Source organism: Scleropages formosus, chromosome 12 (genome assembly GCF_900964775.1).
Source record: "Scleropages formosus chromosome 12, fSclFor1.1, whole genome shotgun sequence".
Classification (NCBI taxonomy): Eukaryota; Metazoa; Chordata; class Actinopteri; order Osteoglossiformes; family Osteoglossidae; genus Scleropages; species Scleropages formosus.
Genome location: NC_041817.1, coordinates 8,638,444 through 8,666,262, shown reverse-complemented (window position 1 = coordinate 8,666,262; position 27,819 = coordinate 8,638,444). Strand labels below are relative to the sequence as shown.

The window sequence follows — 27,819 nt, the reverse complement described above, 5'->3', positions numbered from 1 at the left end:
TTTTTTGAAAATTTCCTATTAATAGCAGCAATTCAGAGGACATTATCAAGGCTGGGGAAGGATATAGTACACTGTACCTTCTCTTTTTAGGCTGATGAAGCAGTCTCATTCGGTGACACCTTCATGTCTCCTAGACCTCTGACTACATTCATTCTGCACTGCTGGGTCTGGCCATCTACCTGTCTCTGTGGCCACACTGCTGGCTGATTGGTTTGGTCAGTAGTGCAGACAGTTTAGGATGTTCAAAGCTCTCAGCAGGTATCCCATTACGTTGATTTCTATGGCATTCGTCCCAGACCCCCTGCTTCTGCATATGAAAGCAGGTATCAAAAATGTCCTCTTACATGTGTACCCTTAAGTATGTCCGTTTTTTAATTCTCCTTTTCCTCTCTGAAGTACCTAGCAAGTGGTATTCAAACATATGGCTGTATTTCCATGATCAGGGTGTATGGGTTGTCAGGGAGGGGTAGTACCTCTGATGGGGGAACAGTCATACTCTTAGCAGTAGCTTGCCCGCTTTGGTCCCTTGGTGAGTTAGGGCTTGTCTACCTATGCATGTGAAGATTGGATCTGGCAGACTAAGCGACGGAACCCTCACTGATTTAACAGTCAGGAAGGCAGTGACAGCAAGCATTGTGGAACACTCAGAACACAATGAGACACATGAGGTGTCCTGGTCATCCACTGCGCCCAGCCCTATCTCCAGCCATCTTGACTTTTGTCCTACCACTGGATACAGATAGAAACTGGGAAGACAGAGTGAGGCTGATGTCACGCAACTCCCTCTCACTTTAATCCAACTCACGCGCAAGTCTCGACACCTGCTTATGAAGTACCGTGGAAATGGGTGAGCGACGAAGCAAGAGATGTGGATAGGTATGGCTTCGCGAATCTGGAGTTGGCTTCGCCATCAAGAGGGATCTTGTTTGTAAACTTGCCAGCCTCCCCAAAGGTGTGAATGACCAACTCATGGCAATGCAGCTCTCATTTCAAAATGGAAGACAAGCTACCTTGATCAGTCCCCGACAATGACCAACCCAGAGGATGTGAAGGACAAGTTCTGTGAAGAACCAGATGCCCTGCTATCGTCAGTGCACCGCACAGATAAGCTGATTCTGCTTGGCGATTTCAACGCGAGAGTAGGGTGTGATGCTTCAGCCTGGGAACGAGAGATTGGGAGAAACAGAGTGGGCATGTGTAACAGCAACGGCTTGCTACTTCTGAAAACCTGTGCAGCGCATGACCTTCTGATCACCAGCATGGTCTTCTGCCTCTCTACTCCCAACAGGACTTTGCGGATGCATCTTTGTTCTAAGCGCTGGCATCTGATCAACAATGTCATCATCAGGAGAAGGGAAAAACAGGAAGTCAAGGTGACAAAAGCTATGTGCAGTGTCGACTGTTGGACGAATCACAGGCTAAGAGTATTCAAAATGAAGCTTTGCATCATGCCAAAAGGGACAACCACAATGTTGTAAGAGCGTCAAAAGGATCAACGTGTCGAAGCTGAAGAACAGCTGCTTTGCTGAAAATCTAGTGAGAGAACGAGCTTGGTAATTTCTGTCTTGAGGTCAATGCTGAGAAAGACTTGGAGCAATTCCACAATCCTGTCCATACAACTGCATCAAAGGTATTAGGGACCTCCCCACGCAAGTAGCAAGACTGGTTTGACGAAAATGATGTGGAAATCCAGGCCTTACTTGCTGAGAAGCACCATCTGCATCGCACCCATCAGAACAACCCATCCTCAACTGCAAAGAAAGCTGCCTTCATCAGCGCTCGCAGAAGAGTACAGAACAAACTGTGCAAAATGCAGGACTTGTAGCTGAGCGCTAAAGCTGATAAAATTCAGGCGTGTGCAGACAGGAATGACTCCAAGCAGTTTTATGAAGCCCTCAACACATTCTGCAGACCACAGTCTTCTGGGAGTTCTCCTATCCTGAGCTCAGATGGCACTACTCTCATTACAGAGAAAACACAGATCCTTCAGGTATGAGCTAAACATTTCGAAGCTGTTCTCAACTGCCCGTCAGTCATCAACAATGAGACCATCAACAAGATGCCCCAGGTCGCCGTTAACGACTCCATGGATGCGCTACCAGGTGAGAGTGAAGTGAAGAAGGCCATCAGTCAGCTGTCAAGTGGCAAAGCCCCAGGGTCAGATGCAATACCAGCAGAGGTCTACAAAGTCGGTGGTTCTATGCTACTACAAAAACTCGCCGAGCTGTTCCAGTCCTTCTGGAAACAAGGATCCATCCCAGAGGAACTTGGAGACACATCCATTGTACACCTCTATAAGTGGAAGGGCAATTGCCAGATATGCAACAATTACCATTGGGTCTTACTGCTCTCTACAGCAGGGAAAGTCCCTTCAAGAGTCCTGCTGAACTATCTGGTTGCTCATCTGGAGCTGGGCTTACTGCCAGAAACGCAGAACGTGGAACCATTACATGATCTTCGCTTTGCGCGCCAACTACAGGAGAAGTGCCGAGAGCAGAATCGTGAACTCTACACAACTTTTGTAGACCTCACAAAAGCCTTTCACTCTGTCAGTTGCCAGGGCCTGTGGAGAATCATGGCAAATTTTGGTTGTCGATACAGATTCAAACTGATGGTAGAGCAATTTCATGAGGGTATGATGGCTTGTGCTCTGGATAACGGTGAAGCATCTGAGGCCTTTCCAATCACCAACGGCATCAAACAAGGATGTGTTCTAGCACCCACCTTGTTCAGCATGATGTTCTCAGCCACATTGACTGATGCCTTCCAGCACAGCGAAGTAGGAGTAGGACCGGCGTACAGAACTGACGGAAACTCTTTAATGAGGCGACTGCAAGCCATCACCGAGGTGAAGTAAACTGTGTTGCGAGACTCTCTTTGCTGACAACTGTGCTCTGAATGCTAGTACAGAGCCAGAAATGCATGCCAGCATGGACAAGTTTTCATCTGCATGTAACAACTTCGGTCTCATCATTAACACTAAGAAGACTGAGGTCATGCACCAGGCAGCTCCCCACACTCTGTACACAGAACCCTCCATCATTGTAATTGGACAAAGATCGCAGTCAACCACTTCATGGACCTGGTCAGTAACCATTCCAGAGCAGTGTCCATCAATACGGAAGTAAACTGCAGAATTGCTAAAGCTAGTTCTGCCTTTGGGAGATTGTGCTCCAACATTTGGGAATGTCGCGGGATCAGCCTACCAACAAAACGGAAGGTCTACCAAACAGTGGTGATTCCAACTCTGCTGTACACCTGCGAGACATAACTGTCTACCGGAGGCATACACAACAGCTCAATCACTTCTACATGTCCTGTTTGCACAAGCTTCTGAAAATCAGGTGGCACAACAAAGCACCAGACATTGAAGTCCTTTCCAGAGCCACTCTGCCATCAATTCACACATTATGCTAATGATGCATATCGGAGATGTAAATGAGAGCCCAGACCAGGTGGGCAGGGCACATTTTCACAATGTCAGACGAATGCATCTTCAAGCAGCTCCTCTACAGAGAACTCACTCAAGGAAAGGGCTCCCATGGAAGGCAGAAGAAGCGGTTCAAGGACATGCTGAAGACTTCCCTGAAGTCCCTTGAGATCACCACCACCACCTGGGAAACCCTGGCACTAAACCGTCCAGCATGGTGCAGCCTCATTGACAAATGTTGCCAAACCGCCAAGGCGAGGTGAACTGCTGAGTCTCAAAGAAAACATGAGCTGCGAAGGTCCACAGCTGTTCACACATCATCAGCAGTGTCGTCTCGTCTGCCCGACGTGTGACAGCACGTTCCACACCCGAATTGGTTTACTCGGTCATCTTCGGCCACACAGAAGCCAGTCAGCCAACAAATAGAGATGTCGAGGTCTTCATCGGCAACAATGGATGAACAGCATTTCCATGATCAATACGGAACATGAATCACTCCTTGCACAACATCAGTAAAATAATGTTGACATGTCTAATTAATCTAAATTAATTTCAATCGTACACCTCAGCATACAGACAAAAACCCATCCAATCTATCCATCCATCCACTATCAGCAATGGCTTGTCCAGTAGAGGACTCTGATGGTCCAGAGTCTATTCCAGAAACAGAGGACACAATGTATGGTAGAGCCTGGTGGGATGTCTGTCCATCTCAGGGAAATCACACACACATTCATACTACAAGCAATTTAGAGAGACTAATTCACCTTATAAACATCTTTCAGCTGTAAAAGGAACCTGACATGAATATGGGGAGAACATGCAGTCCCGAGTCTAAATCCACAGCTCTGGAAATATCACCGATACCCGCAACGCCTCTATGCTCCCATAAATATAAGGAAACAGTATAAGGAAGCATAATTGGTTGTAGCTGCTTCAATCAATGTAGAGTCCATGTTTTTCATAGCCTATATTTCACAAAGGTGTGTTTTTAATATTCAAGGATGGCTTTAAAAAGGCAGCTGGACCTCCAGGGCCCCAAGGCAGAATACCGTACACCAAGTGTGGGTAGAGGAGACTTCAGCAACTACAGGTGACAAACAATATATGAGCCGCACCTCCGTTTCACTCAACTTTCTAATCAAAAGGTAAGGAATGAATCTCAGAAACGCCTTATGCAACAGTAAGAAAGCAAGGCGATTTTGATGCCCAAACGTGGAGTAACCGCTTTATCACTTTACACTACAGACACTTATGAGAGAAAGCCTGATGGCTCCTTTTCACCAGTGCTGCTGAAACATTTGCACAAACAAAGTGTGGTTCATGCGGAGTCAGTTAGTTCAGCAGAGTGACATGCTGCTACAGGGCACTGACTGAGCGCGGAGCCCCTTCGGCACGGCAGCTTCACGAGAGCGCGCGTGCGTTCCGGTGGAAACATCCGAGGACAACGGCCACTCGTATAAATCCTCGACGGCAGCAGCACGCGTACATTTTCACCAGCTGAATCTTTCAATTTGGACTTTTCATCCCCCCAGATTATTCCACACAGTACATTTTCGCGGTTTTTCCTCTGTCCCCATAAGTTACAAGCGGTCTCGTTCGTTGTGCGTCACACGCCAATACTACTACAGTGTACACTGTGCTGGGAATCTTCTTTCTGCCACTTCCCACAGGGAATCGAGTTTCTTTTGCCTTTAGGTCACCTAACAGATTCATTCAACCTTGAGCGCATGTTCAGGGCATCGCTGGATACTGCACTTTCCGCGGCTTTCGGGACTCTTTCACTTCATTTTGTTCACGTGAGTGAGTGAGGAAAAATGCTGAAGCTCGCGCTCTGCGTCCTGCTGTTCGTCCTCCCCGCGGCGGACTCGCGGCAGCTCCGCAAGCGGCAGACCCGCTGTCCGCAGGTGTGCGACCCGTCCGGCTGTCGCCCCGTCACGGACACGTGCTACTACGGACACGTGAAGGACTCCTGCGGCTGCTGCCGGCTGTGCGCCTCAGGCGAGGGCGACCCGTGCGGGGAGCGCGCGCTGCCCGCCTGCGGAGAGGGCATGGTGTGCGAGCACGCGGCGGGCGGGCGCAAGCGGCGCCGCGGTGGCTCGTGCGTGTGCGTCTCCGCGGGGCCCGTGTGCGGCAGCGACTGGAGGACGTACCCGAGCATCTGCCGCCTGAGAGCCGAGAACCGGAGAGCGGACCGGAGCGGGACCCCCCGCGTCATCCTGGTCCAGAAGGGAAGCTGTGACTCGGGTGAGAAGCGCGAGTGAGTTCGGGCTCGCGCTCGCACTCAAACACTCGGAACCTCCCCGTCGTCATCCTTGAAATACTCACGGTAAAATTAACAGTAATAATAATTAAATCCGTCACGGAAGTTTCAGTAATCCGTTTAAATAGCATACATGGAGGGAAAAAAAAAAAAAAAAAAAGTTACTCCAGAGTAGTTAATATAACCGAAATCAAACAAATCTTTAATGTAGTTATAATAAGAATAATAAAAATAGGCTACAGATGAATGGGTAAAAGTATGTCATATATTCAGTAATACAATTAATACACTTTAATACAATTTACAAAAAACTTTCTGAATCTTCTGCAAAACTATAATTTAAGGGATCAAAATATTGTTATCTAGAACATCTGTATCTTTCTTCTGTATTTTAAAAACATAACGAAGACTGTGGTTATATCTGCGATAATGTCAAGCATATACAGATTTTAACTTGAATGCATATGCTATTGCCATCAAAGAAAGAAAATTATCATCAGTCACACTTTGGTGTGTTGCAGATATGTTCAGTGGACTCTGGACAAAAGACTAAAGATTTTTCTGCTCCCAAATTAGAAAATGATTTATCATTAATTAAGTAAATATTTGCATCCCAGAAAAACTAATGGAAACTGCAACATGTTTCTCACATACATTGGCAGCTCACTCATGCAGGTATATGCATTACATATTTGGGAGCATATAACAGTGTGTGGTGATAAAGATTTAAAAAAAAAAAAAAAAAAAAAAAAATTTGCATTTTTGAGGTGGAACAAAAAGGAGTTTATTATATGGTATCCTCAATGTTAGTTTGTAAAAAATATATTGTACATTGTAACTGAGTATTAAGCGGGGGGGGGGGGGGGGGGGGAATCAGTTTGACGGAGTTGCAACAGGTAGATCCGTTACAGTAACTACAGCCATTCGTGCCAGCAGAGTAACCTGTCTTCTGTGTATCCAGTTGGAGTCTGAATAAACTGGCCCACAATGACCCTGATCAGAGGTACTTATGAGAAGGTTCTGCACAAATTATCCATGAATGAGAAGCAGTAAAAGAGAATAAAAGCAGTAAGCCGGTACAGGTCTGCACAAGGCAGCATACTCTGCTGCAAGGAAGTTTCGCTGTGCACTAATACCACTCCTCATCTCTCTCACTCACACACACACACACACACACACACACACACACACACACACACACACACACACACACACAGTTTGTCCTGAGCAGGGTTGCGGCAAGCCAGAGTCTAACCTGGCAACACAGAGCACAAGGCTGGAGGGGGAGGGGACACACCTAGGATGGGACGCCAGTCGGTCGCAAGACACCCCAAGCAGGGCTTGAACCCCAGACCCAGCAGAGAGCAGGCACAGGCCAAACCCACTGCGCCACCGCACCCCCCTTACCCCCTCATCTCTGATGTGAATTTTGAAACTTTCCAAGACATTAGGAGAATGAAACAAATGGTTAACTTGCAGCTTGCAGACTCTCAGTGGTAGACGTTTTGCTATTAGAGGTAGTGACCTTTTAGTTTACCAAGACCTTGGCAACGCTTCCCTCCTCTCCCGAAAGGCTGCAGTTGATATTCCTAATAAAGAACATACTTAAAGCGCTGCATTTCGGCACTGATCTCAGCAGCTATTTGTGTTATCTGCAGAGTCCTGTGGATGGGAGAATTCCTCATAGACACAATATCAACCGCTATTCCTGTATTGTACGTAAATGCTTGTGTATCAGAGAGGGGGAAAAAAAAAAAAAAAAATTGTAGGAAGGTGATCAGGATTCATTCTTCTGAGTTTTATGCAGCTACTCATGTAATGAGAATTGGTACATATAGTGGAAAGAAACTAACTTTATGTAAGAATCACATGTCTGCAACTATGTCTCTTTCTCCTAATGTACATTACATACATTTACATTCATTCATTTAGCAGATGCTTTTCTCCAAAGCGACGTACATCTCATAGAAAATATGATTTGTGCATTACATTAGGAGAAAGAGCCATAGCTGCAAATGTGTAACTCTTAAGTACAGTTTGTTTCCTTCACCGTATGAACCGACATTCATCACACAAATAGCTGCATAAAACTTTACCGGAATATCTCTGATTCCTCACCACCTTCCTAGTAGATTTTTTTTTTTTTTTTTTTTTTTGAGATACATGTAAACTTTTGTTACATTGCAGGAGTGGCTTTGTAAAGGATTGATCCAAGCATGATCATGAACTATACTTTACATGTACTTAGATCGTGGGCGAAGCGAGTCAGATTTCGTAATGCACAAATTGTATTCTCCGAGATGTACGTCACATTGGGGAAAAGCGTCTGCTAAATGAATAAACGTAAAGGTAAACAGCAATTCGGTGGTGCAGTCCACCTGTGCTCCTTCAACATTTTTGGATAGTCACATAACAACTGATGTTTTAGTGGTAATGTGGTGACATGTTAATGCTTTCCAAAACAACCAGGCCCATACAAGTTCAATTTAGACTGCATTCAAAGTGCTCAATTAAATAACGTACTGTAGTTATCGTGTCACATCTCACACCACAAGGCCTGAGTTTTTAATACACATAATTGCACTGAGAAAGCTCAAGGGTAACAAAACTGAGTATGCTCAGGTTGTCGTTGACTGTGGGGAAGAAAAAAAAATGCAAGGTAAAGGAATTCAGCAATATTTAAATAAACACTAACTGGCAGTATAAAACTTTGGCTGAAATACACATGAAGAAAGCTTGATTTCAGTGGTGCAGTATTGCAAGGTTACAGATAGCGATGACTGGATCTGAATTTAAATGAGAATTTCCCGTGTTTTGCATCACACGAAAGCATAGAGGAATGCGACAGAACACATTATTGCAATGTTTTTCAGGTCTCAGCTTAGCTATGACAATACAGCTTTCAAAATTATTATCGACAAGTTTATCTCCATTCCATTTTTTTTGCTATATTGGTACGGAAGATAATATTTTTGAGTTCCTGGTCACAAAATAATCCTCAAAGAAGTTTTTTTTCTTTTTTATCTGTAAGATAAGAACATGAAGCAATTGCACATAATTACAAGAAAATGTTCATTGGATATACATAATGGAAATACAGGTTTCCCTTGCATAATGAATGTTTTTTCCCTAAAAATCAAACTCCTTAATTACAATCAGTTTAAATGGGCAAAAAAAAGTATGTACCTGAACCACAATATGTTTACCTATTTTCCACCACCAACCGTGGACAATTCCTACCTTATGCCTTAAATAGGGAAAATCTCAGTCAAAAACAAAGAATATCAGAATGAATTTGGACACCTTTAAATCCAGGCTTAAGGCTAAAATTCAGGCTTAAATGTTCAAAATCACTTGTAAAAAACATTTTCTATGCCCTTGAAACCTTTGTCTCATTTATCCAAATATTTTCTCTTTCATTTTTTGTTCCAAGATATTCTTGAGTGGCACAATGGATAGCGGTGCTGCCTCACAGCTCTTGGACAGTGGGTTCAAGTCCAAATTAGTTTCTTTTCACATGTAAAGATGTGTTCTGGGTGAGGCTGTAACTCCAAATTGCATGTAGGTGATGTATGTATGTATGAGTGTCTCTGCCCTGCAATACTGTGTACCCTGCCTCGTGTGCTGTCCCTCTGGGATAGGTTCTAGAGTCTAGACCACCGCAATCCTGCATTCCACATTCTTAATTTGACAGTTTTATAAATAATGGTTGAATTTTGTTCTTTTATGCTGTAATTTTGTTGTAATTATGCTGTTAGATTTTTATTTTTTTTTTTGCATTTTTAAATGCTGATATAATATAAATATTATTACCACCACTATTATTGGGCAATTGTCAACATATTTACCGTTATCACTTGTAATGCTTGTAAGAGCTCTCTGTAAATGCAACAGATGAACAATAATCACAGAAACAATTATTTGTAATGATACACAACTCATTCATGCTGATATTGACTTTAAAGAGAATTCATCATTTCGAGTTTTAAATTCATAGAAAAGGCTTTTGACTGCCTTTTTAAATTTTAACACTTCTTTCAAACTATTTTTTTGTTCTAAAGGTCATTATTAGGATAGATGCTGGTTATACAATATGATTAAAAAGTCACAAGTTATATGAAATACAAGGAGGAAAATGACTGCAAGACAAAAAAGCTGCATCCCTTGAGTGGTGTTTTATGTCACCAAGGCTTACATTTTGAACTGAGGTTTCTGGTTTTATAAGGCATTCCTCAAATTCTGTAAATCTGAGTTTACAGTTTGTTATGTAAATTTTCGAGTATAAATTAAACATGGCCTTAAGCTCCAACTCTCATGATAGGAACACTGCTATGCAAGGAAAGCCTGTATATATAACACAGAATTTAGATTTAGAAACAGCACTTTGGCAAAACCCATAAACCTTTGTGCCCAGCAGTAAAAGCAGTCATCACTAAAATTAGCATTGCAAATATGATTTGAATTACACACATTTTTTTCCCCACTGCATCTTCGCTGTTGCCAAAAGTAAATTGCACAAGCTGGGGGTTATTTGGAAAATAACACAAGGAGATAACTGCGCCTTCTTGGCTCCTGCTACCAGTTAACTCGTTCGGATTAAATTAGGAAAATGTTACCATTACTTCTTTAGATGTATGGTAATTCAATTTCTCAGTGGAAAGGGTTTATCATTCACAAACACTGGAAAAAAGGGCAGGTTACTTCAATTAATTGTCTGTGTTCCAGTACAGTAAATCACCCTACATCCTTTGACAAAATAGACCAGCTTTCTTATACCTTGGCAAACTTACTTGAGTATTTAATGTTTATTCCTGGTCTGTTTATGTCCGTTTTTGCTGCTCTGATGCAATAACAGATCGTTTTACTTTCTGGCTCATTGACTGGAAATTAAGTCAGTTTTACACAGTTCAACACTGCAGGCAGTGCAACTGTTTAACAGCACATTGGGTGAAAATTGCACAAATACAGTACGTACCACCGGTACTTATGCTTCACATAAGGCGTGTTCACACATGCACTCCCAAGCATATCCCAGAGCCTGTGTGTATTGCCTTCAACCTTTTCCCACTTCGCAGCATTAATTCTTTACGCAGAGCAACGCCTGCCAAATGATGCACATCAATCAGACGCTGACAGATAAGCCTAAAGGCGCAATGGTCCCAAGTACCCAAGGCTGTCTGCACCATGTCAGCCTCAGAGGCACAGAAAGGCCACATTACTACACACATGGGACTTACCTCTCACATAAATACTGCAGCGCTCTCACTGAGAAGGAACGCGACTGTGATAAAAGTGCGTTGTAGCAATAGAATTTGGCACATCTGTATGTTCCCTGGCCATGCTGCAGTAAGGTTGTGGGGTGAGCTGCTGACAGCATTCACAAGAGGCATTTTACCAAGCATTTCTCAGCCCTGGAGACAAACATTTGCATATAAGAAAGTAACGTGGAAAGCGGCGGCGAGTCAAGTCGCTGCACGAAGCACAGTAACGCGTTGAAGAAACGAAGCCTGTCGTACAGGAACGTCACCAAAATCCTGAAACTGCAGTAAAAACACACAGTCCCCTCTGGACAAAAGACTGCAGCATACAATTTGTGTAAATTTGGTCCCTCCAAGAAAAAGTCGTAAATAACTGTAGGAGCACTGTCGGTAAATTTCGCTCCACCTGCCCATGCCATCACGCCCACCTACCACCTCCCAGGGGAAGGACTGTGTTTTCAGTAGCCTAGCCCTGCCTGCCTTATGGGCAGACAGGCTTCACTACACCTGGCATAGTCTCAAAGAGACCCACCTGCAATCAATTTGATGGCAAAAAACAAATGTGACAGGCTGACTACCAGCACGCAAAGAGTGTGGGCCCTCGAGCTCCGTCTTTTTCTGTTGAAGCTAATGAAAACACCCCTTTTTTCCAGCCCCAAATACATGTTACTCACCAAGACCTAAGTCTGATCTCATTTCATCATACTTGTGTCAAAAGTTTGAACAGCAAAAACTGAATCATAGGGCTTTAAATACACAAAACACTTTGTTCTCGGTCAAGTTTTAAGCACAGTGCTGGAGATGACGGGCATTTCCACTGTGGAATTTGTTTTTACCCGCTTTCTTGCGAACTGCCACTTTATGCATGCTTATCCTGCAGAGGGTCAAAACATACAGCAGCAAACGGATGATCCAAAAATATTTAAGCTGAAACTACTGTACTTCTGTGAAATGAAGCAAGTGTTCTGTTCTGTGAAGGAAGCACCTAAACATGAATGACAAAACATATCAGCAAGAGAGGAATAAACAGCACTGAATGTGTGACTCCATCCATGAGCAGCATATCACTGAATTAATAATATAGGTGTGGCTGTCATAAGTCACATATGTCATAAGCTAAGGACTTGTACTGACAAAGATTCAGGAAGAATTCTTGAAATATTGTTGCTTGAGCTAGTAGGGTGTATACTGCTAATAAAGGAGTGTAGTGGTCTTGTAAAGTAAAGTGCTGCAGCATTAAGTCCCACTCCCAGTTACATTAAGCAAGGAATCTATATGGAGTTGCTCCAGCAAAAGTACTTCTGTACAAATGCATCAAATACTAAGTCACTTTGGGTAAAAACATGGTAAATATACAAGCTGGTTATGTTCGATAATGTGAAAATCTAATGATAGTCAACATTTCCTCTCAGATGTCTATGTGACACCCAGTGCATTCATTCTCTTGTTTTAATTCTTGATGTTTTTCGTGTGACTTTTTTTTTTTTTTTTTTTTTTTTTTTTAAAACTCATTCATACTGCTGAGTATTTACCTAGAAGAATTTGTGGCAAGTTGCTTGCTCAGAAATATCAAAGCAATTTTGAGAGTGGGATTCAAACCAGCAACATTCAGGTTATGAGTCCAAGGTTTTCCCTGCTGTGCTACCTGCTGTTCCTGGGTGTCACTCCTCTTCACGTCTGTTGCGTTGCACCTCTCACTTAAATACATCACTAAAAGAGGCAAATACTGCCATAATAACACTGCTCCTGTCATTACATAGCATTTCAACCGTACCTGAAACGGAGGAAATGTACAGTCAATACTAACAGCAGCAAAAATCGACACAGGAGGGCTTGTTACTCAAGCCGGACACTGGGTCCCCATGCCCTCCGGTTAATAATTTACAGGAAGGAGAAAGACCTTAGAGCTCACAGCTGCACTGCCAGACGTAATTTCTCTTGCTGTTCATTTTTTGCAGTGTACCGCACACTATTGGTTTTTCATTACCACTATAAGCAGTACGATGTCATCTCCTAGAACCATTATTTCAGCAGCTGTTGGACACTTTGAAACCATTACTTGCATCTGTATCCTCAGGGCCACAGAATCCTGGCAGCATGCGCTACAAGTTCAACTTCATTGCAGATGTGGTGGACAAGATTGCCCCAGCCGTGGTCCATCTGGAGCTTTTCCTCAGGTAAAGCGTTAACCACGCTAAAGGTTTCAGGATGTCCACTTGACACACTACAAAGGACTCTAATGACTTAAAATCATCCTTTATTATAGATTTTTAATTTAAGTATTTTATTAACATTGAGCTACATTAACATCAAAACCTATTTAAAATGACGAAAATGTGTGGTCTCCTATTCAATTACAACATTTGATTATTTCATCCCATAAAAAATGTGTCCTCTTATTATTGATCACCAGCACTCAGGAGCACCCGCCACAAGTTATAAACATTGTGTAGGGCAGCTGTATTGAGATAGTCCCACAGTTTTATTCAGTTCATACACTACATGGCCAAAAGTATGTGGACACTCCGTCTCCTTCAACCACAGCCATTACTAATAGGTGCATAAAGTCAAGTGTACAGCCATGCAATTTCCTTAAACATTTGACAAATGCCAGAACGCTCTCTGCATGCATAGTGCCAACTGTAAAGTTTGGTGGTGGAGGAATAATGTTCTGGGGCTGTTTGGGCTAGGCCCTTTTTACATTTATTCATTTAACTGATACTTTTCTCCAAGGCGACTTACAATGTTAAGTTACCTACACTTATTTAACCATTTAAAAAGCTGATTAATCTTTACTGGAGCAATTTAGGGTAAGTACCTTGCTCAAGGTTGGATTCAAACCTGCAGCCATTAGGTCCAAAGGCTGCAGCTCTCACCCCTACACTACCAGCTCAGCCTTAATTCTACTGAAGGGAAATCTTAATTCTACACCATACAGTGCCATTCCAGAGAGCTGTGTGCTTCAACTTTGTGAGAACAGTTTGAGGAGGGCCCCTTTCTGTTTCAGCATGACAATACCCCTGTGCACAAAGTGCGGTCCATAAAGAAATTGTGAAGCTGGTATAGGAGAACTTGACTGAGCTGCACAGATCCCAGACCTGAACCCCCTCGAACACTGGTGAGATGAATTCAAATGCCAACTGCAAGCCAGGTCCCATTGCTCAATATCAGTGCTTGATCTCACTGATGCTCATGTCTTAATGGGAGCAAATCCTCACATCCAACATCTAGTGGAAAGCCCTCCTAGAAGAGTGGATGCTGTTATGACAGCAGGAGGGGGAGCAACTCCACATTAATGCCCATGGTTTTGAAACCAAATGTTCAACAAGCACGTATGGGTGTGGTGTTTGTGTGTCCACATACTTATGGACTTGTACAGTATCATCAGAAACCCATAATGAGACTGTGCATAATACAAGGAAAACATTTCTCACTATATTTCTTTTTTGGATTACTCACATAATTGTCTACCATTCCAAGTGAAATCCTGCAATTAAAATACTTCTTTTTGTAAACTACCATCCCAGGTAACATTTTAATAGATTTATAAATTCTTATGTAGTAAGCATTATTCTTGGCTTGTTCACAATTATGTCTGCCCTGGAGTGGAAATAGTTTTATTTCCATTCCCAGAATGCCATTCTCCAAGCAGGAGATCCCAGTATCCAGTGGCTCTGGGTTCATTGTGTCAGATGACGGCTGGATCGTGACCAACGCACACGTCCTATCCAACAAGCAGCGCATCAAGGTGGCGCTAAAGAGCGGGGCACAGCATGACGCCATCGTCAAGGATGTGGACCAGAAACTAGACATAGCACTCATTAAAATTGAGTCAGATGTAAGTCCCCTAAGGCTACCTCGTAGCCATTTTGTACCTTTAGGCATGCTGGTCTGTGTTCTTGCTTTATGTTCTACATCTACTCAGTGGCACTGGCTTGTCATCAATAACACACATCAAAGAGCCTGAAAGAGTATTCGGGAACCCAAGGAAGCCATCCAGCAGATGTTGCCAGTGAGGTCTTTTACCAGCTAAAATTAGATTTGCCTGTCTGACACGGTGAATTCACAGCCCAATTTTCTCCAGAGCGATTATTTCTGCTAGTACAAATCCACTTGTGCTGTTTGGTGTCAGAGGGCTAAAACAGTTATTGTCACTTTGACAGACACTCTTCCAAAGAGCCACTCCGAGCAGCACTGAAGTATCCCCGGTCAGCAAACACGCACTTCTTTCAAACAGCTGCGTGATCTCACAATCTTTCAAAAATGTTTCTTGGATATTAAGCTGCCTGAAGTTTCTGTTAAAAATGGGGAGGGACATTTTCAGCAAGATTGCTTTGCAGAAAATCCAGGTGAGTGAGCAAGAGGAGTGTGAAGTGCTCAAAAACCCCATAGACTGAGCATATAAAGGATGACCAGTAGTAATTGTGGGGAATTAAAGATGAATGCAGCGGTAGATCACAAAGGCGGCATGGAAGCAGGAAGGCCAAGTGATTGCCGCTGTCAGTCTCTCCAGTCAGGGGTTCACTCGGAGTGTCCTCCATGGTGGAGGTGCGCTTGTCACACCTCGGGTGCCAAGCACCGAACAACAGGCCACAGTTTCCAATCAAAAACAAGCATTCTGGCTCAATAAAAGGCCACTTACAGGCGCTGAGAGATACTGTCGCAGGACAAGTGCTGGCAAGTCAACTCCGGAGTGAAGCATAGAGGGTTTTGCCACAAATCCCAAGCAGGGTTGATCAGTGCACTGACACCTCAGCTACACATGAGGCTTCTAGAGTGACGTTTCAGCACAGCTCTTCGCCGAGCATAGAATCACACACATTCACGTCCAGTTTGTGCAGCAAGGACATCCCCAGGGACAACGTGCTTTGCATTCGCTTTGCCGCACTGCAGAGTCCCCTGCCCGTCCTGCTGCTGGGCCGCTCCTCGGACCTGCGGCCAGGAGAGTTCGTGGTAGCCGTAGGCAGCCCCTTCTCCCTGCAGAACACTGTGACCACAGGCATCGTGAGCACCGCACAGAGGGGCGGCCACGAGCTGGGCCTCAAGGACTCCGATATGGAATACATCCAGACGGACGCCATCATCAATGTAAGCCTCAAGGCTCAAATGACAAGCCACGTGCATTTGTATAAATGAGATGGTTTCATAGCACTAGCGTTTACCTTGTTCTCCATTCACCAATCTGTTCAAATTTAACAGCAACAAACAACTCTAATATCTTGTGACTCTTTCAAACAGCTAGCTATTTAATCAATCGATCCATCAATCATGCAACTAAAATGCTTCTTCAACAGTATGGCAACTCGGGGGGACCACTCGTGAACTTGGTGAGTAGATTTTAAGCTTCTTATTTTCATGAAATTTTGTTGGCAAACCCAACTAATTTATGTAAAACTGGAACTTGTTCTGTGTTTCAACTGAGAAAGGCCAGGTTTGTACCTCCAGCTACTCCCTCAGGAATAAACTAAGTAAGATGTAAATGGGTTAGCTGACAGTTAAAGCACTCACCATAACATCATCGTTTTGGACTTGGAGGTGCCAGGTTCAAATCCCACTTCCTGCTGCAGTACTCCTGAGCAAGGAACCCACCCTAAACTGATACAGTAAAAATTACCATGTTTTTAAGAAAAAAAAAAAAGGCCAAATTAAAATTGCTTTGGGGAATAAAAGCATCAAATAAATGTAAACATACTCATTTAGCAACCCCATTTCTCCAGTACATTGTACAATTTAGGGTACAACTACTGGGCTTACAGTACTATAAAGCAAAAGAGGCATTTTCTTTGACTCAAAAACTCTTCTGCAAATGGACATTTAAACCGATCACCATAACAGCAGCTGCCACAGCCTCTTTTTTCCATCCATCCATCCGTTTTCTTCACTGCTTAGCCCTTCAAGGGTCACGATGGCAATAGGGCGAGCAGAGAAGCCCAGACGTCCCTGCACCTCGTAACTTCCTCCAGCTGAACCCTGGGGATCCCCAGGTATAATCTCTCTAGTGAGTCCTGGGCCGACCTTGGGGTCTCATCCCAGCTGACCATGCCCAATAACCTCTAAAGGGAGGTGCCCAGGGGGCATCCTTACCGGATGCCCAGACCACCTCAACTGGCTTCTCTCAATGTGGAGGAGTAGCAGCTCGACTTTGAGTTCCTCCCAGATGGCCGAACTCCTCACCTTGTCACAGACAGCGAGTTCTACCATCCTGCGGAAAAAAACTAATTTCAGCCGCTTGTGTCCGCGATCTTATTCTTTCGGTCATTACCCAGAGTTCATGACCATAGGTGAGGGTAGGGACGTAGACCAGCCGGTAAATAGAGAGCTTTGTCTTATGGCTCAGTTCCCCCTTCACCACTACAGTCCGGAACAGCGACTGCATCACTGCTGCCACCGCTCCCAGTCTGCAGCTGATCTTACACTCCCTTCTCCCATCACTTGTCAATAAGACCCCAAGATACTTAAACTCCTCCACCTGAGGCAAATTTTCTTCCCTTACCTGAAGGGGGCGTGCCATCCTTTTCCGTGAGAGAACCGTGGACTCAGACTTGGATGTGCTGATCCTCATACCAGCTGTTCCAAGTGCGTGCTGGAGGCATCCATGTGACAGTGCCAGGAGGACATAGTCAGCAAAAAACAGAGATGTCACCTTCTGGCCCCCACACAGAATACCCTCCTGACCTCGGCTGCGCCTTGATATCCTGTCCATGAAAACCACAAACAGGAGCTGGGACAAGGCACAACCTTGGTGGAGTCCAACACCCACATTGAACAGGCGTACATTTATTTATTTTGCAGATGCTTTTCTCCAAAGTGACTTCCAGTGAACTCTATGTAGTGTTATCAGTCCACACACTTTATTCACCGCAGTGACTTACACTGCTAGATACACTACTTACAATGGGTCACTCATCCACACATCAGTGAAACACACTCTCTCTGTCACTCACACATTATGGGCGAACCTCAACAGCATGTCTTTGAGCTGTGGGAGGATACCCAAGCAGATGGGGAGAACATGCAAATTCCAGAGACTAAGCAGGGATCGATCCCATGTCCTCTCGAACCACCCAGGCGCTGTGCCACCATGCTGCCCACTTAATTACTTAATACCGAGTTTGCAGACACAGCTCTCGCTGTGTACGGAGACCGAATGGCCCGCAGTAGTGGCCCCGGCACCCCATACTCCCGAAGCACCTCCCACAGAACTTCTCGGGGAACAGGGTTGCTGGCCTTCTCCAAGTCCGCAAAACACAAGTAGACTGGATTAGCAAACTCCCACGGCCCCTAAATTATCTATGCGAGGGTGAAAAGCTGGTCCAATGTTCCACGGCCAGGACAGAATCCACATTGTTCCTCTTCAATCTCAGGTTCAGCTAGCGGCCGGAGCCTCTTTTTTTTATGTTGAAATAATGCACAGAAAACAGGGAAACAAAAGCACAACAGGTATGGATGGTAACAACTATCAAGCCATGATGAGATTTCTTTGATTAAAAAACGTCACAGAAGGAACATTATCACATACAGCTCTCTCAGGGATGTAGGAAGCAAAACGGCTTTACAAATATCCTCTTGAAGTACCATGGTGCAGGTAAAAATGTGTGGCCTGAGTTGTTTACCTAGATGCTGTCCAGCTTTTGCAGACAGCTATTGACTCTCATGCTGCTGTATTGTCTCTTTTGAGCACCAAAAGCTTACCCAGGGGCATCGCTTAAGTTTTTTTTTTTTTTGGTAAAATCATCAAATGCAAAGTGTTTGCCTCATTGGTGCTCTACTTGGACAGGCTTCCATTTATTCAGCTCAACCTTTCATTTAAAAAACAACTGCAACTGCATTCTTAGGTTTGGGCTGATTGGGTAATTTAGCTGTGTCTAAATTATCTTAGAAATAAACACAGGAGAAAAAGTGGGAATAACATCAATAGGACAGCACTGGTGCTTTTCAAGCAACATTTCCTGCAACTGTTTTGTCTCTCTCTTTATGTTAATTGTCTCTATGTGCACATTGTATTTACAGATTTTGCCCAACTAATTTTGTGTGAATATTCTATCTGAATAATTTCAAGGATGGTGATGTCATTGGGATTAACACATTGAAGGTCACAGCAGGAATATCATTTGCAATTCCATCAGACAAAATACGCCAGTTTCTAGCAGAATCCTATGATAGACAAATAAAAGGTATGTGGAATTCCTGCCTTTTTTTCTTTTTAAAAAAAAAAAACCAGCCAGTACAGCATGGCTTTAAAACAAATTTCCGAAAATGCGCTCACTTCCAGGAAAGACTCTTCCGAAGAAGAGGTACATGGGGGTCAGAATGCTCCAGCTCTCAGCTGCGTGAGTCTTCTCTTGGCAGACGTGTTCCACTCAATGTGTCTGAATTTTTCTAGTTGAAAGGACATCATTTTATAAATGTACCAGATGGATTAGGATGACTTCAGAGAACTTAGTTTAACATGTAGCAGCACTCACATGACAGTAGTAACATGTTAATCATTTGTCTCCCGCCCCAGTTTGATCCGAGATCTGAAGGACCGTGACAGGGACTTCCCAGACGTCAGCTCAGGGGTGTATGTGTATGAAGTGATCCCAGGCACAGCTGCAGCCAGGTAAGACACACACACACACACACACACACACACACACACACAAAACCTTGGGCAAAAGTAAGTTCAGGTATCTGGGCACCCCAAGTTCTCACACCACTTCTGAGAATTAATAGGAAAAGCATCCTCGGTTTTTTCTTCTCCACTGAATTACATGGGTATAAAGACATCACACGGGTATAAAGACATCACACATTTCTATAATTATTGATCTCTACATTTGCTATATTCCGAATCATAAAGAAAAAATATTGGGCATTTAATTAATATAAAGCTGTAATACAAGCTAGGGTTTTTAGAACCCAGCAACCATTAAATACTTTTCCTGCCAAGAAAGGAAATTCTCTAAAGCAGGATTTAAAACAAACTGAGCATACTGGGTCAGCAGTTCTCCTGATTTAGAATCCTACAGGACACACAGCCTGAACCCCACAAGACTGGTCCACCTTGGCAACTATTGCATCTGTCACTTTGTTTGCACAAAATAGATTTTACAGCTCTGGATTAAGAGACAGGAACTACTTGCTGGACTTTGCAAGGCCACGGATGATTTCCCAACACCCAGCCATGTGCCCCCATAGAGGATCGGCATGACAATATTTATGATTCCATTAGAACATTTTTGATTTGGTCTGACGGGTACTCCCAGAGCAAGTTATTCGGCATGTTGCTCAGTCTGAACTAACCTCAGAGACAAAAGCTTTGGAGAGCTCCCACAGGTGGCTTCAAAATGTTTTTTCCAGTATTTGGCAAGTGGACTTTGCATAGAATGGAAATGGATTCAAGGCTGTTCTGAAAGAAATGACAGTAAAGAATCTCCTTACGAGAAGTTGCTTCTGTCCCAGAGTTTACAACAGCCTCAACTTGGTCACATCTGTGTCTTGGATCAAGCAAAAACATCTCAGCCTTGTCCAAAGACATATTTGTGGTCCCTGTTGTTTCAATCAGGAAAGGGGGGGGAGACAGGGAACACTGGTTTCCAGGGGATTTAAAGACAGTACCACATACACAGTGGAAAGCATTCATTACAACACCTGTAATTAACCAGTTTTGCACCTCATGCTGTCACCTGTTGAACTTTGCAAATGTGGCAGCTAGTCAGCTACCCAATCAAATTCTCTGCATTGTTTCAAGACGCCACATTATGAGCAGATTTAAAGCAATCGTTACGTTCTATTAGCGTAGCAATTGTCACATATCTACATAAGTACCTCAAGGGGAAGTTAGGGTGTGTTTCAGGAGTCAGGACGTCACTTTGCCTTTCTCATTTGTGATCCCCAGCTCCGGGATAAAGAACCGGGATGTGATTGTAAGCATCAACGGTCAGCCTATTCAGACCACAGAGGACGTGAGTGAGGCAGTGCAGTCTGCTAGCAGCCTCTCTGTGGCGGTGCGACGTGCAGACGAAGACGTGACGCTCACAGTAGTCCCTGAGGAAATAGACTAGGCTGCTACTTACCAAGGAGATTCTCTGTGTCTGCGAGGGGCAGCACTCCTTCCTGCAAGTGAAGTCTCCATGTACCGTGTGTACAGATAGCCTCCAACCCAACAGAAGAGCACTTAATCTGTATTCCTTGTGGGGAAAAACAAACTGGTCCACCTCTTTTCACAATGATCATACAGCTTATAAAGTCAAACTTACCACTTTTTTACATAAGCCAAAAAAAATTATGTTCTTATATCCCTTTTGGCTTTATAGCACATCACTACCTTTCCAAAAAACTAGTACCTACTTAAAAATTATATATGGAACAAAAAACTTGTCTAAAACTTTGACAGTTTTAAAGTTAGAAAGGAAATTGGTTTGGGCAATTATAAGTGTTACTAATACTTTGTATCAGTTGCAAAGATGTTCATTAAAAACTATTAATAAAATAAAACTTCAAGAAATTATATTGTTAGAATAAGGCACCTTGTGTACATGGAACCTAGGCAGAACTGTCTACAATAAACCACAGTATTGTAGCACTGCTGCCAAAGTTATATTCAAAATGCAGATTAAAATACACAGTATTCAAGCCAATACCACAGTTACAACAGAAGGATTTAGTCTTTAGGTTCTTCACATCGTCATGGCTAAAATACCATTTCAAATATAATCTTGCAATTCTTTCCAGCATGCTCCCAAGTTCTATAAACCTACCTGAGCATCCTAACAACACTTATTGCTGGCAACTCCACAGTAAAAAGTCATTTTAGTGCCACAGATGTGCCACTTTACAGTAAATCACAAGATTGAAGGGGGGGGGGGGGGGGAAAAAAAAAAAAAAAAAAAAAACCCACTGTGAGGCAGTGATAGAAAATATATTATTATTAATAATAAAGTACATGTCTACCAACAGACTGCACACAGCAGCCCATCAGCTCAAGCACTGCAGTATGTTCCTGACTAATCACTGCAAAGAAGAAACATATTTCACTCATCACTCACCAGATGCATCAGGCCTGAAGCCTCCAGGTTGAGAACATGTTCAAATCACTTTTGGATGGTAATGTTTTATTATTGAGCTAGAAAGCAACATTAACGTTTAATGAAAACAAATGAACAGTATTTCACACTTTCCAGCATCTTCTTTTTGCTACACAGTATAATATTTGTATAATATATCCCTGTACAAAAATATTTAAATAAAATCAGAAATACTGTTCTACTGAATCAGAAGCAGTGTATGCAGACCTAAATTCTCCAGTAATTCACTAATAAAGGGAAGACTGAGAAGTACAGTACAGGATTTAAATTAAATGTCTTTCAAACTATTAAGCCATTTGCAAATTACAGAACCCTTTAACATTTTCATACAATTTTTATGATAAAAGTGGATACATTACTGAGAAGTAACACGAGTTCAGAGTTTACTTGAAGGTTACAGCACATCCAAAGAATTGCATTCCCATGTCCCACCTCTGTTTAAAGTGTATTTGCTGCTGTGAAATATTTAATGCACAATGATGACAACGTGTATAAATGATGTTTAGACAACAAATGTACAAGCATATCCACACGGCTTAAAGGAACGGCAACATAAACTCCAACGTATAACAAATATGCACAACATGTACACAAGCAAAAAGAGCTCATTAAAATCATGGCAAAACCAGTGTTCATTTTTCGAGTGCTATTCAGCTCTCCGCACAAGACCTTCTACGTGGCGTGTTCAGCGTGGCTGGCACCAACTAAGTTGAGACACGTGACCAAATGTGGACAAACCGCAAATCAGATAAGGATGTCTTTTTGCTTTTTCAGGTGCATGTAGTTAGAAAAACCTTTCTTGTGCATTCAGTTTTCACTAAGCAAGAGATGACAGGAAGCAACAAGGAAATGACCCTTCTCTCAACATGTTCACAGTACTAAAGATGTCTTCTACAAAAAGTCAAAATGCAATTTTCAATTCTCGGTTAAACTCGACACCCAAGGACCTGACACAGAGGAATGCACAATCAAAATATCTGTACCCTTCAAAACTGAACCCAAAACATGGCAACATATACACAATCCCCAAGTCATAGTCTGAACTGTTTCCCTCGCCTGCCTAAAGAGAACGTGGCTGTAAGCCCTTCTAATGCACACAACCCACCTTGACCACCGTTCACGTTTCCCTTCAGTAGAAAGTGCACCAGTTACTGCCATCACTTGGCATCAGGCCACCAGTAATTAGCAGGATCAAATCCACAAACCACCAGATCCCCAGGCCCCCCAGCGTGAGTAGCTTGCCCACTGCCGTGCCTGTGTGTCCGAGGCAAAAGCGGTCAACCCCGAAGCAGCCCAGGAAGAAAGAGTATAACAACGTGGTGATGAAGTAATGTCCCGTGTACCTGAAAGCGCAAAATACAAGAGCTCCGTAAGAGGTGGGGGCAGAAACATGTTACTATCATACTAAAATAGGAGGAGGGGTCATATTAGTTACAAAAGCAGACAACAAGCTAGATTAACCTTGTCCACACATCACAGAAAGATTTTCAGTAGGACACCAACAGATTCATGAAGATATTTTAGTTAACTTGCATGCAATATGCATTCTCTGAGGGGAAAAAAAAGCATGCAAAAGTTATATAAACATTTCTGATACCACAAGAACCACCCGAAATACCAAAATACTGATCGAGTCACACTGCAGTTAACTTTAGAGAGCCATCACATAAAATTTGAGCATGACCCATGGATGAAAGCCTACATTATCCTAGTGGTAGAAAACATATTAATGTCAAATGTACACATATAATTTCCAATGGATTCTGAGGAAAATTAAGCAGATTTATACTGCCCAACATAAATTAATAGTCAGTTACTTGTTACTAAACATCATCTCAGAAGCATCAATAACTTGCTCTACTGAAAAGCCAAACAATATTTCCGGTAACTTGCACTTCCTGCATAACCCAAGAAGCACACAAGTGTATGAGAGACTTAGGGGATGGCAGTTAGTCTTAAACTGTCAAAGAAAACAAAGAGGTCTTGAGTACAGGCTTGGGTTTTGACCAAAAAAGAACATGTTCTGTCAAACATCGCCCTCTTGCAGTGCAGGAATATTTCATCCTTTCCAAAGAAGCTGAAAAGCAGCATCAGCAATGATGCCCCACATAAGCGCCATGGAAAAGGAGACTACCCAGGAGTAACTGAGCTCATTGGTGACTGTATTTTTTTTTTTTTTTTTTAAATCTTTTAACAGTGGGCGTGAAATTATCGAGTATGAGTAACTCACCACAGCTCAAATATGGCTGGACAGGGAAGGGAGAGATCGAAGAGAGGTTTGACTTACTTAACACAAGGCTCGTTCCCACGAAGAAACTCTCGTGGCCCTGCACACTCAATACCATCCAGAGCCGTGCACATCACTTTAGTGTGGTTCACGTCTTTGTACGCCTGGCCTCCAAACTGCAGGAACAGCACAACCAGGAACCATTTATACAATCAGCCAAGGATCACATCACAACAAGCCACCATACAAACCTCCTGGAGCTAAAACATAACCTCTGCACTCCTGGTTTGCCTCAGTAGACCAATATCTAACAGTCATCTCATTGAAAAACACTGCTGAAATGCAAAACAACTATAACTATATGCCACAATCTAGACAATTATTGCATAAAACACAGTTAAAAACTGAACAAAGGAGGGATTTCCAAACATACCCTATCCTATCAAACACAAATTTAAAGAATATATTCAGATACCCGGTTGCAAAAAAGAGGAGATTCAGTGAAAAGTGGATCAGCATACTTGCCTTCACACATCCATGTCCCATTTCTTGAAAGGCAGTCACATTCCCGACATGATCCACAGGTTCCTGACAGTAAACAAACTCCTCTGGTCTGCACATACACACAAACAAAATGCATTATAGGTAAGTAAACTGTGAACGGCATGCAAGTAAGGAAATACTGAAGCCACATGCACTGCTCCAATGGCATTAGGTACAAATGGTCCTTGTTGTGGTGTCACAAATGAGGAGCCATGAATCTGCAACACCTCCCTATTGTCCTTCAAATACATCATTAGAACTAAAGATTAGGGTTGTCACGATTACTCAATTAATTTTGAGTACCCGGTCTAAAAAAAAATCCTCGAGTACAATTTGCCATGTCGAGTACTCGGCAAAAACGGCGGAAAGGCGGCGGTGCACAGACGGGGGTCCATGCAAAAAAATGCCAAAAAATGCCAATGGTGTGGGAACACTTCACGTTAGAAGAAAAGAATAACATAGTTGTCTGCAGTCTGTGCAAAAACCAACTTAAATACAATAACAGCACATCTGCAATGCTACAGCACCTGAAAAGATGACATCCAGGCGTAACAGATGCTCTGCCAGCACGGTAAGTTCATTACTAGCTTTAATCATTTTGAATACTCTTAATTTGCACGCTGTTTTAGACACAAGACCGAACATGATATATGTATGATACATTTGCATTATAAAGAGTTTCACCACTTAAACACCCATCAGAGAGCACAATTTAATGGAATGTGGATGATGATAAACTCTGACGAAGTGTGAAGTTAAGGCGTGAATATATCCATCTTTCAAAATGTTCACATTACTTTTCATAACTCATAAACTCCCGCTTGGGTTAGCATGTTTGATGGTTACTAATCACACAAATCAAGGAATTATAACCCTTACAAAAATTAACCATGGCTTTATTTTCAATTTTGAAATGCAAAGCATGATATGTTATTGTTCATTTGATTCTATTTTTATTGTGAATAAAAAACAAACAATTACTCGAGCACTGGCCAAAATTGTCTGATTACTTGATTACCAAAATAATCGAGTGACAGCCCTACTAAAGATGAACACATTAACACGTGTGATCCTACATTTCACTTATATATTCTTGCCTTTTATGATTAGAAATTGTTTATTTGAGAGGAAAAAAAATATAAAATGGACAGAGCTACCTACTAAATGAAAGAGCTGTTAATATGGCACTGACAGCAGGTAGTGTAGCGATTAGAGCCGCTGCCTTTGAACCCAAAGGTCACAGGTTTCGTTCCCATCTCCAGCTGTGTATAAATAACTGGAAGTCGCTCTGAGCGGAAGTATCAGCTAAATGAAAAAAAAATGTGAAATCAAACCACGGGGAGGAGAAGACAAGAATCCCTCCCTCAAGTTCTCAAACACCCATGCAAAGACATGGTGGTGGAAATTTGATGGGGGTCTACAGCCACATGTCTCTAACAGCACAGAGCTCTGCCTGAGCAGAATCCCAAGAAACACCCCACTGCGGCAACTGTTACATTAGAGAAATAAGTAAGAGCAAAGAGCGTAAGTTAAACACAGTACTGACTAAACTGAAGAACTACTGAATCATGAAACACCCGTGTGTGTGCGTAGGATCATGCCAATGGTGGGTTCGCCCTTTGCTGACAGTGTTTTCGACCAAGTGCGCTTTAACTTGTGTTTGTACGCTGTGTTTTCCCCTCTTCACTTTTCTCACACTAATGAATGTGTCCCGAGGGGAGAAGGAGCCGCTTTCCGCGCTCTGTGGCCGTGTCACAGGCCCGCAGCAACACCCTTCCTTTCCCATCGTCATTTCCCCGGGGGAGAACTGAACAGACGACCGCGCGCGCGAGACACGTCACGTGCTTCCCGGAGCGCGGCCTCTTCGCTCCACATCCGGGCTCGCGGAGACGGAGCACCTGTACCGGAAATGAGCTCTCGCCTCCTCACCGTGTGTCCCGAAGTGTCCGAGGCTGGGAGCGACTTACAGGTAGCTGCAGAGCACCACGGGAGAGGGGGGTCTGTACTGCAGCTGCTGGGAGTGGGAGTCGTTCCCCGGGCCCACGGGTACTGCGAAGGTCCCGGTGGTGAGGTTCACCTGTTGCTCGTCCGGGACAGTGGACACGGCTCCGCTCTCCGGCGGGCCCACGGACGCGTTCTGGGACTCGGTTCCTTCCAAACACTGCAGGAGCAGCGCCGTGAGAAGCAACAGAAGCTGCCCGCAGAGCAGCACGTGGCTCAGCGACACCCGAAACATCGTCCTTCGTCGAGTCGGCGGCGGCGGAATCACGGCGCGACGCGGTACGGAGCTACAGCCACGGCTGGGTGTCCATATCCCGCCGCAAAGCCCGGCGACTGTGACTGTCCTCCAGCGCAGCCTCAGCTGTTCTCACTACGCCGGAGCTGGGCTGCAAAACACAGCACGGTTGACATGTGTCAGTCACCGACGAGCTGCTTTTATGTTCTGAAGTCACGAACTGCAGACAATACTGATATTTCATAAACGACACGTAGCCCTCGGGCACTGTAAAAACAGACTTCAAGCATGTAGCACTAATTCTCCGTACGTGTCATCCATGTTTGGCGAAAACAGGATATGACGTTTTTAGAAAGCGGCGAGCGGCTGACGCATTTATTTTGCGTCACGTGACGTGTTCACGCTTTTGTCCTTTCATTTGTCTGCTTTGTACGTTTTAGCCTCAATTAGTTACGTGAAATCACCCCGTTAAGCGAATTGCTGTTGTGAGAGGATCATCTTCGCTCCATTATCATGGAAAATTAATCGTTCCGCTTGAATCGATTAATCGGTTTACGAAAAACGTGTTGTCAAAAATGGGTTAAATGGAAGGAAAAAACGGTATTTTTATACCACCATTACCAGTTGACCTAAAGGAGACATTTTCATATTGCTGACAGTGACAGCTATGACGTACATTACTAAGACTGCTACTAATCTTCATTTCATCACTAGATCAAGGCTTTATTAACATTAGTCCAGCAAAGTCTTACTTGTACATGCAGGGGGTTTACATAATGGGTTTGGCTAGAAA

General features: G+C 43.4%; 2 protein-coding genes across 2 annotated transcripts; one reads left to right on the top strand and one right to left on the bottom strand.

The window, feature by feature from the left end:
* The first annotated feature begins 4,760 nt into the window (after positions 1-4,760).
* On the top strand, positions 4,761-21,251 carry htra4 (HtrA serine peptidase 4). The gene is made up of 9 exons (XM_029257102.1): positions 4,761-5,677; positions 13,029-13,128; positions 14,585-14,789; positions 15,845-16,039; positions 16,246-16,278; positions 19,011-19,125; positions 19,224-19,281; positions 19,458-19,553; positions 20,832-21,251. The coding sequence occupies exons 1-9, from the start codon at positions 5,248-5,250 to the stop codon at positions 20,995-20,997; spliced, it is 1,398 nt and encodes a 465-aa protein (XP_029112935.1). The 5' UTR covers positions 4,761-5,247; the 3' UTR covers positions 20,998-21,251.
* A 579-nt stretch (positions 21,252-21,830) lies between these two features.
* tm2d2 (TM2 domain containing 2) lies at positions 21,831-27,511 on the bottom strand. The gene is made up of 4 exons (XM_018762361.2): positions 26,758-27,511; positions 24,773-24,860; positions 24,308-24,423; positions 21,831-23,363 (listed from the first exon to the last, which is right to left on the bottom strand). Exons 1-4 carry the CDS (start codon positions 27,024-27,026, stop codon positions 23,150-23,152), a joined length of 687 nt encoding a protein of 228 aa, XP_018617877.2. The 5' UTR covers positions 27,027-27,511; the 3' UTR covers positions 21,831-23,149.
* Between the last annotated feature and the right edge of the window lie 308 nt (positions 27,512-27,819).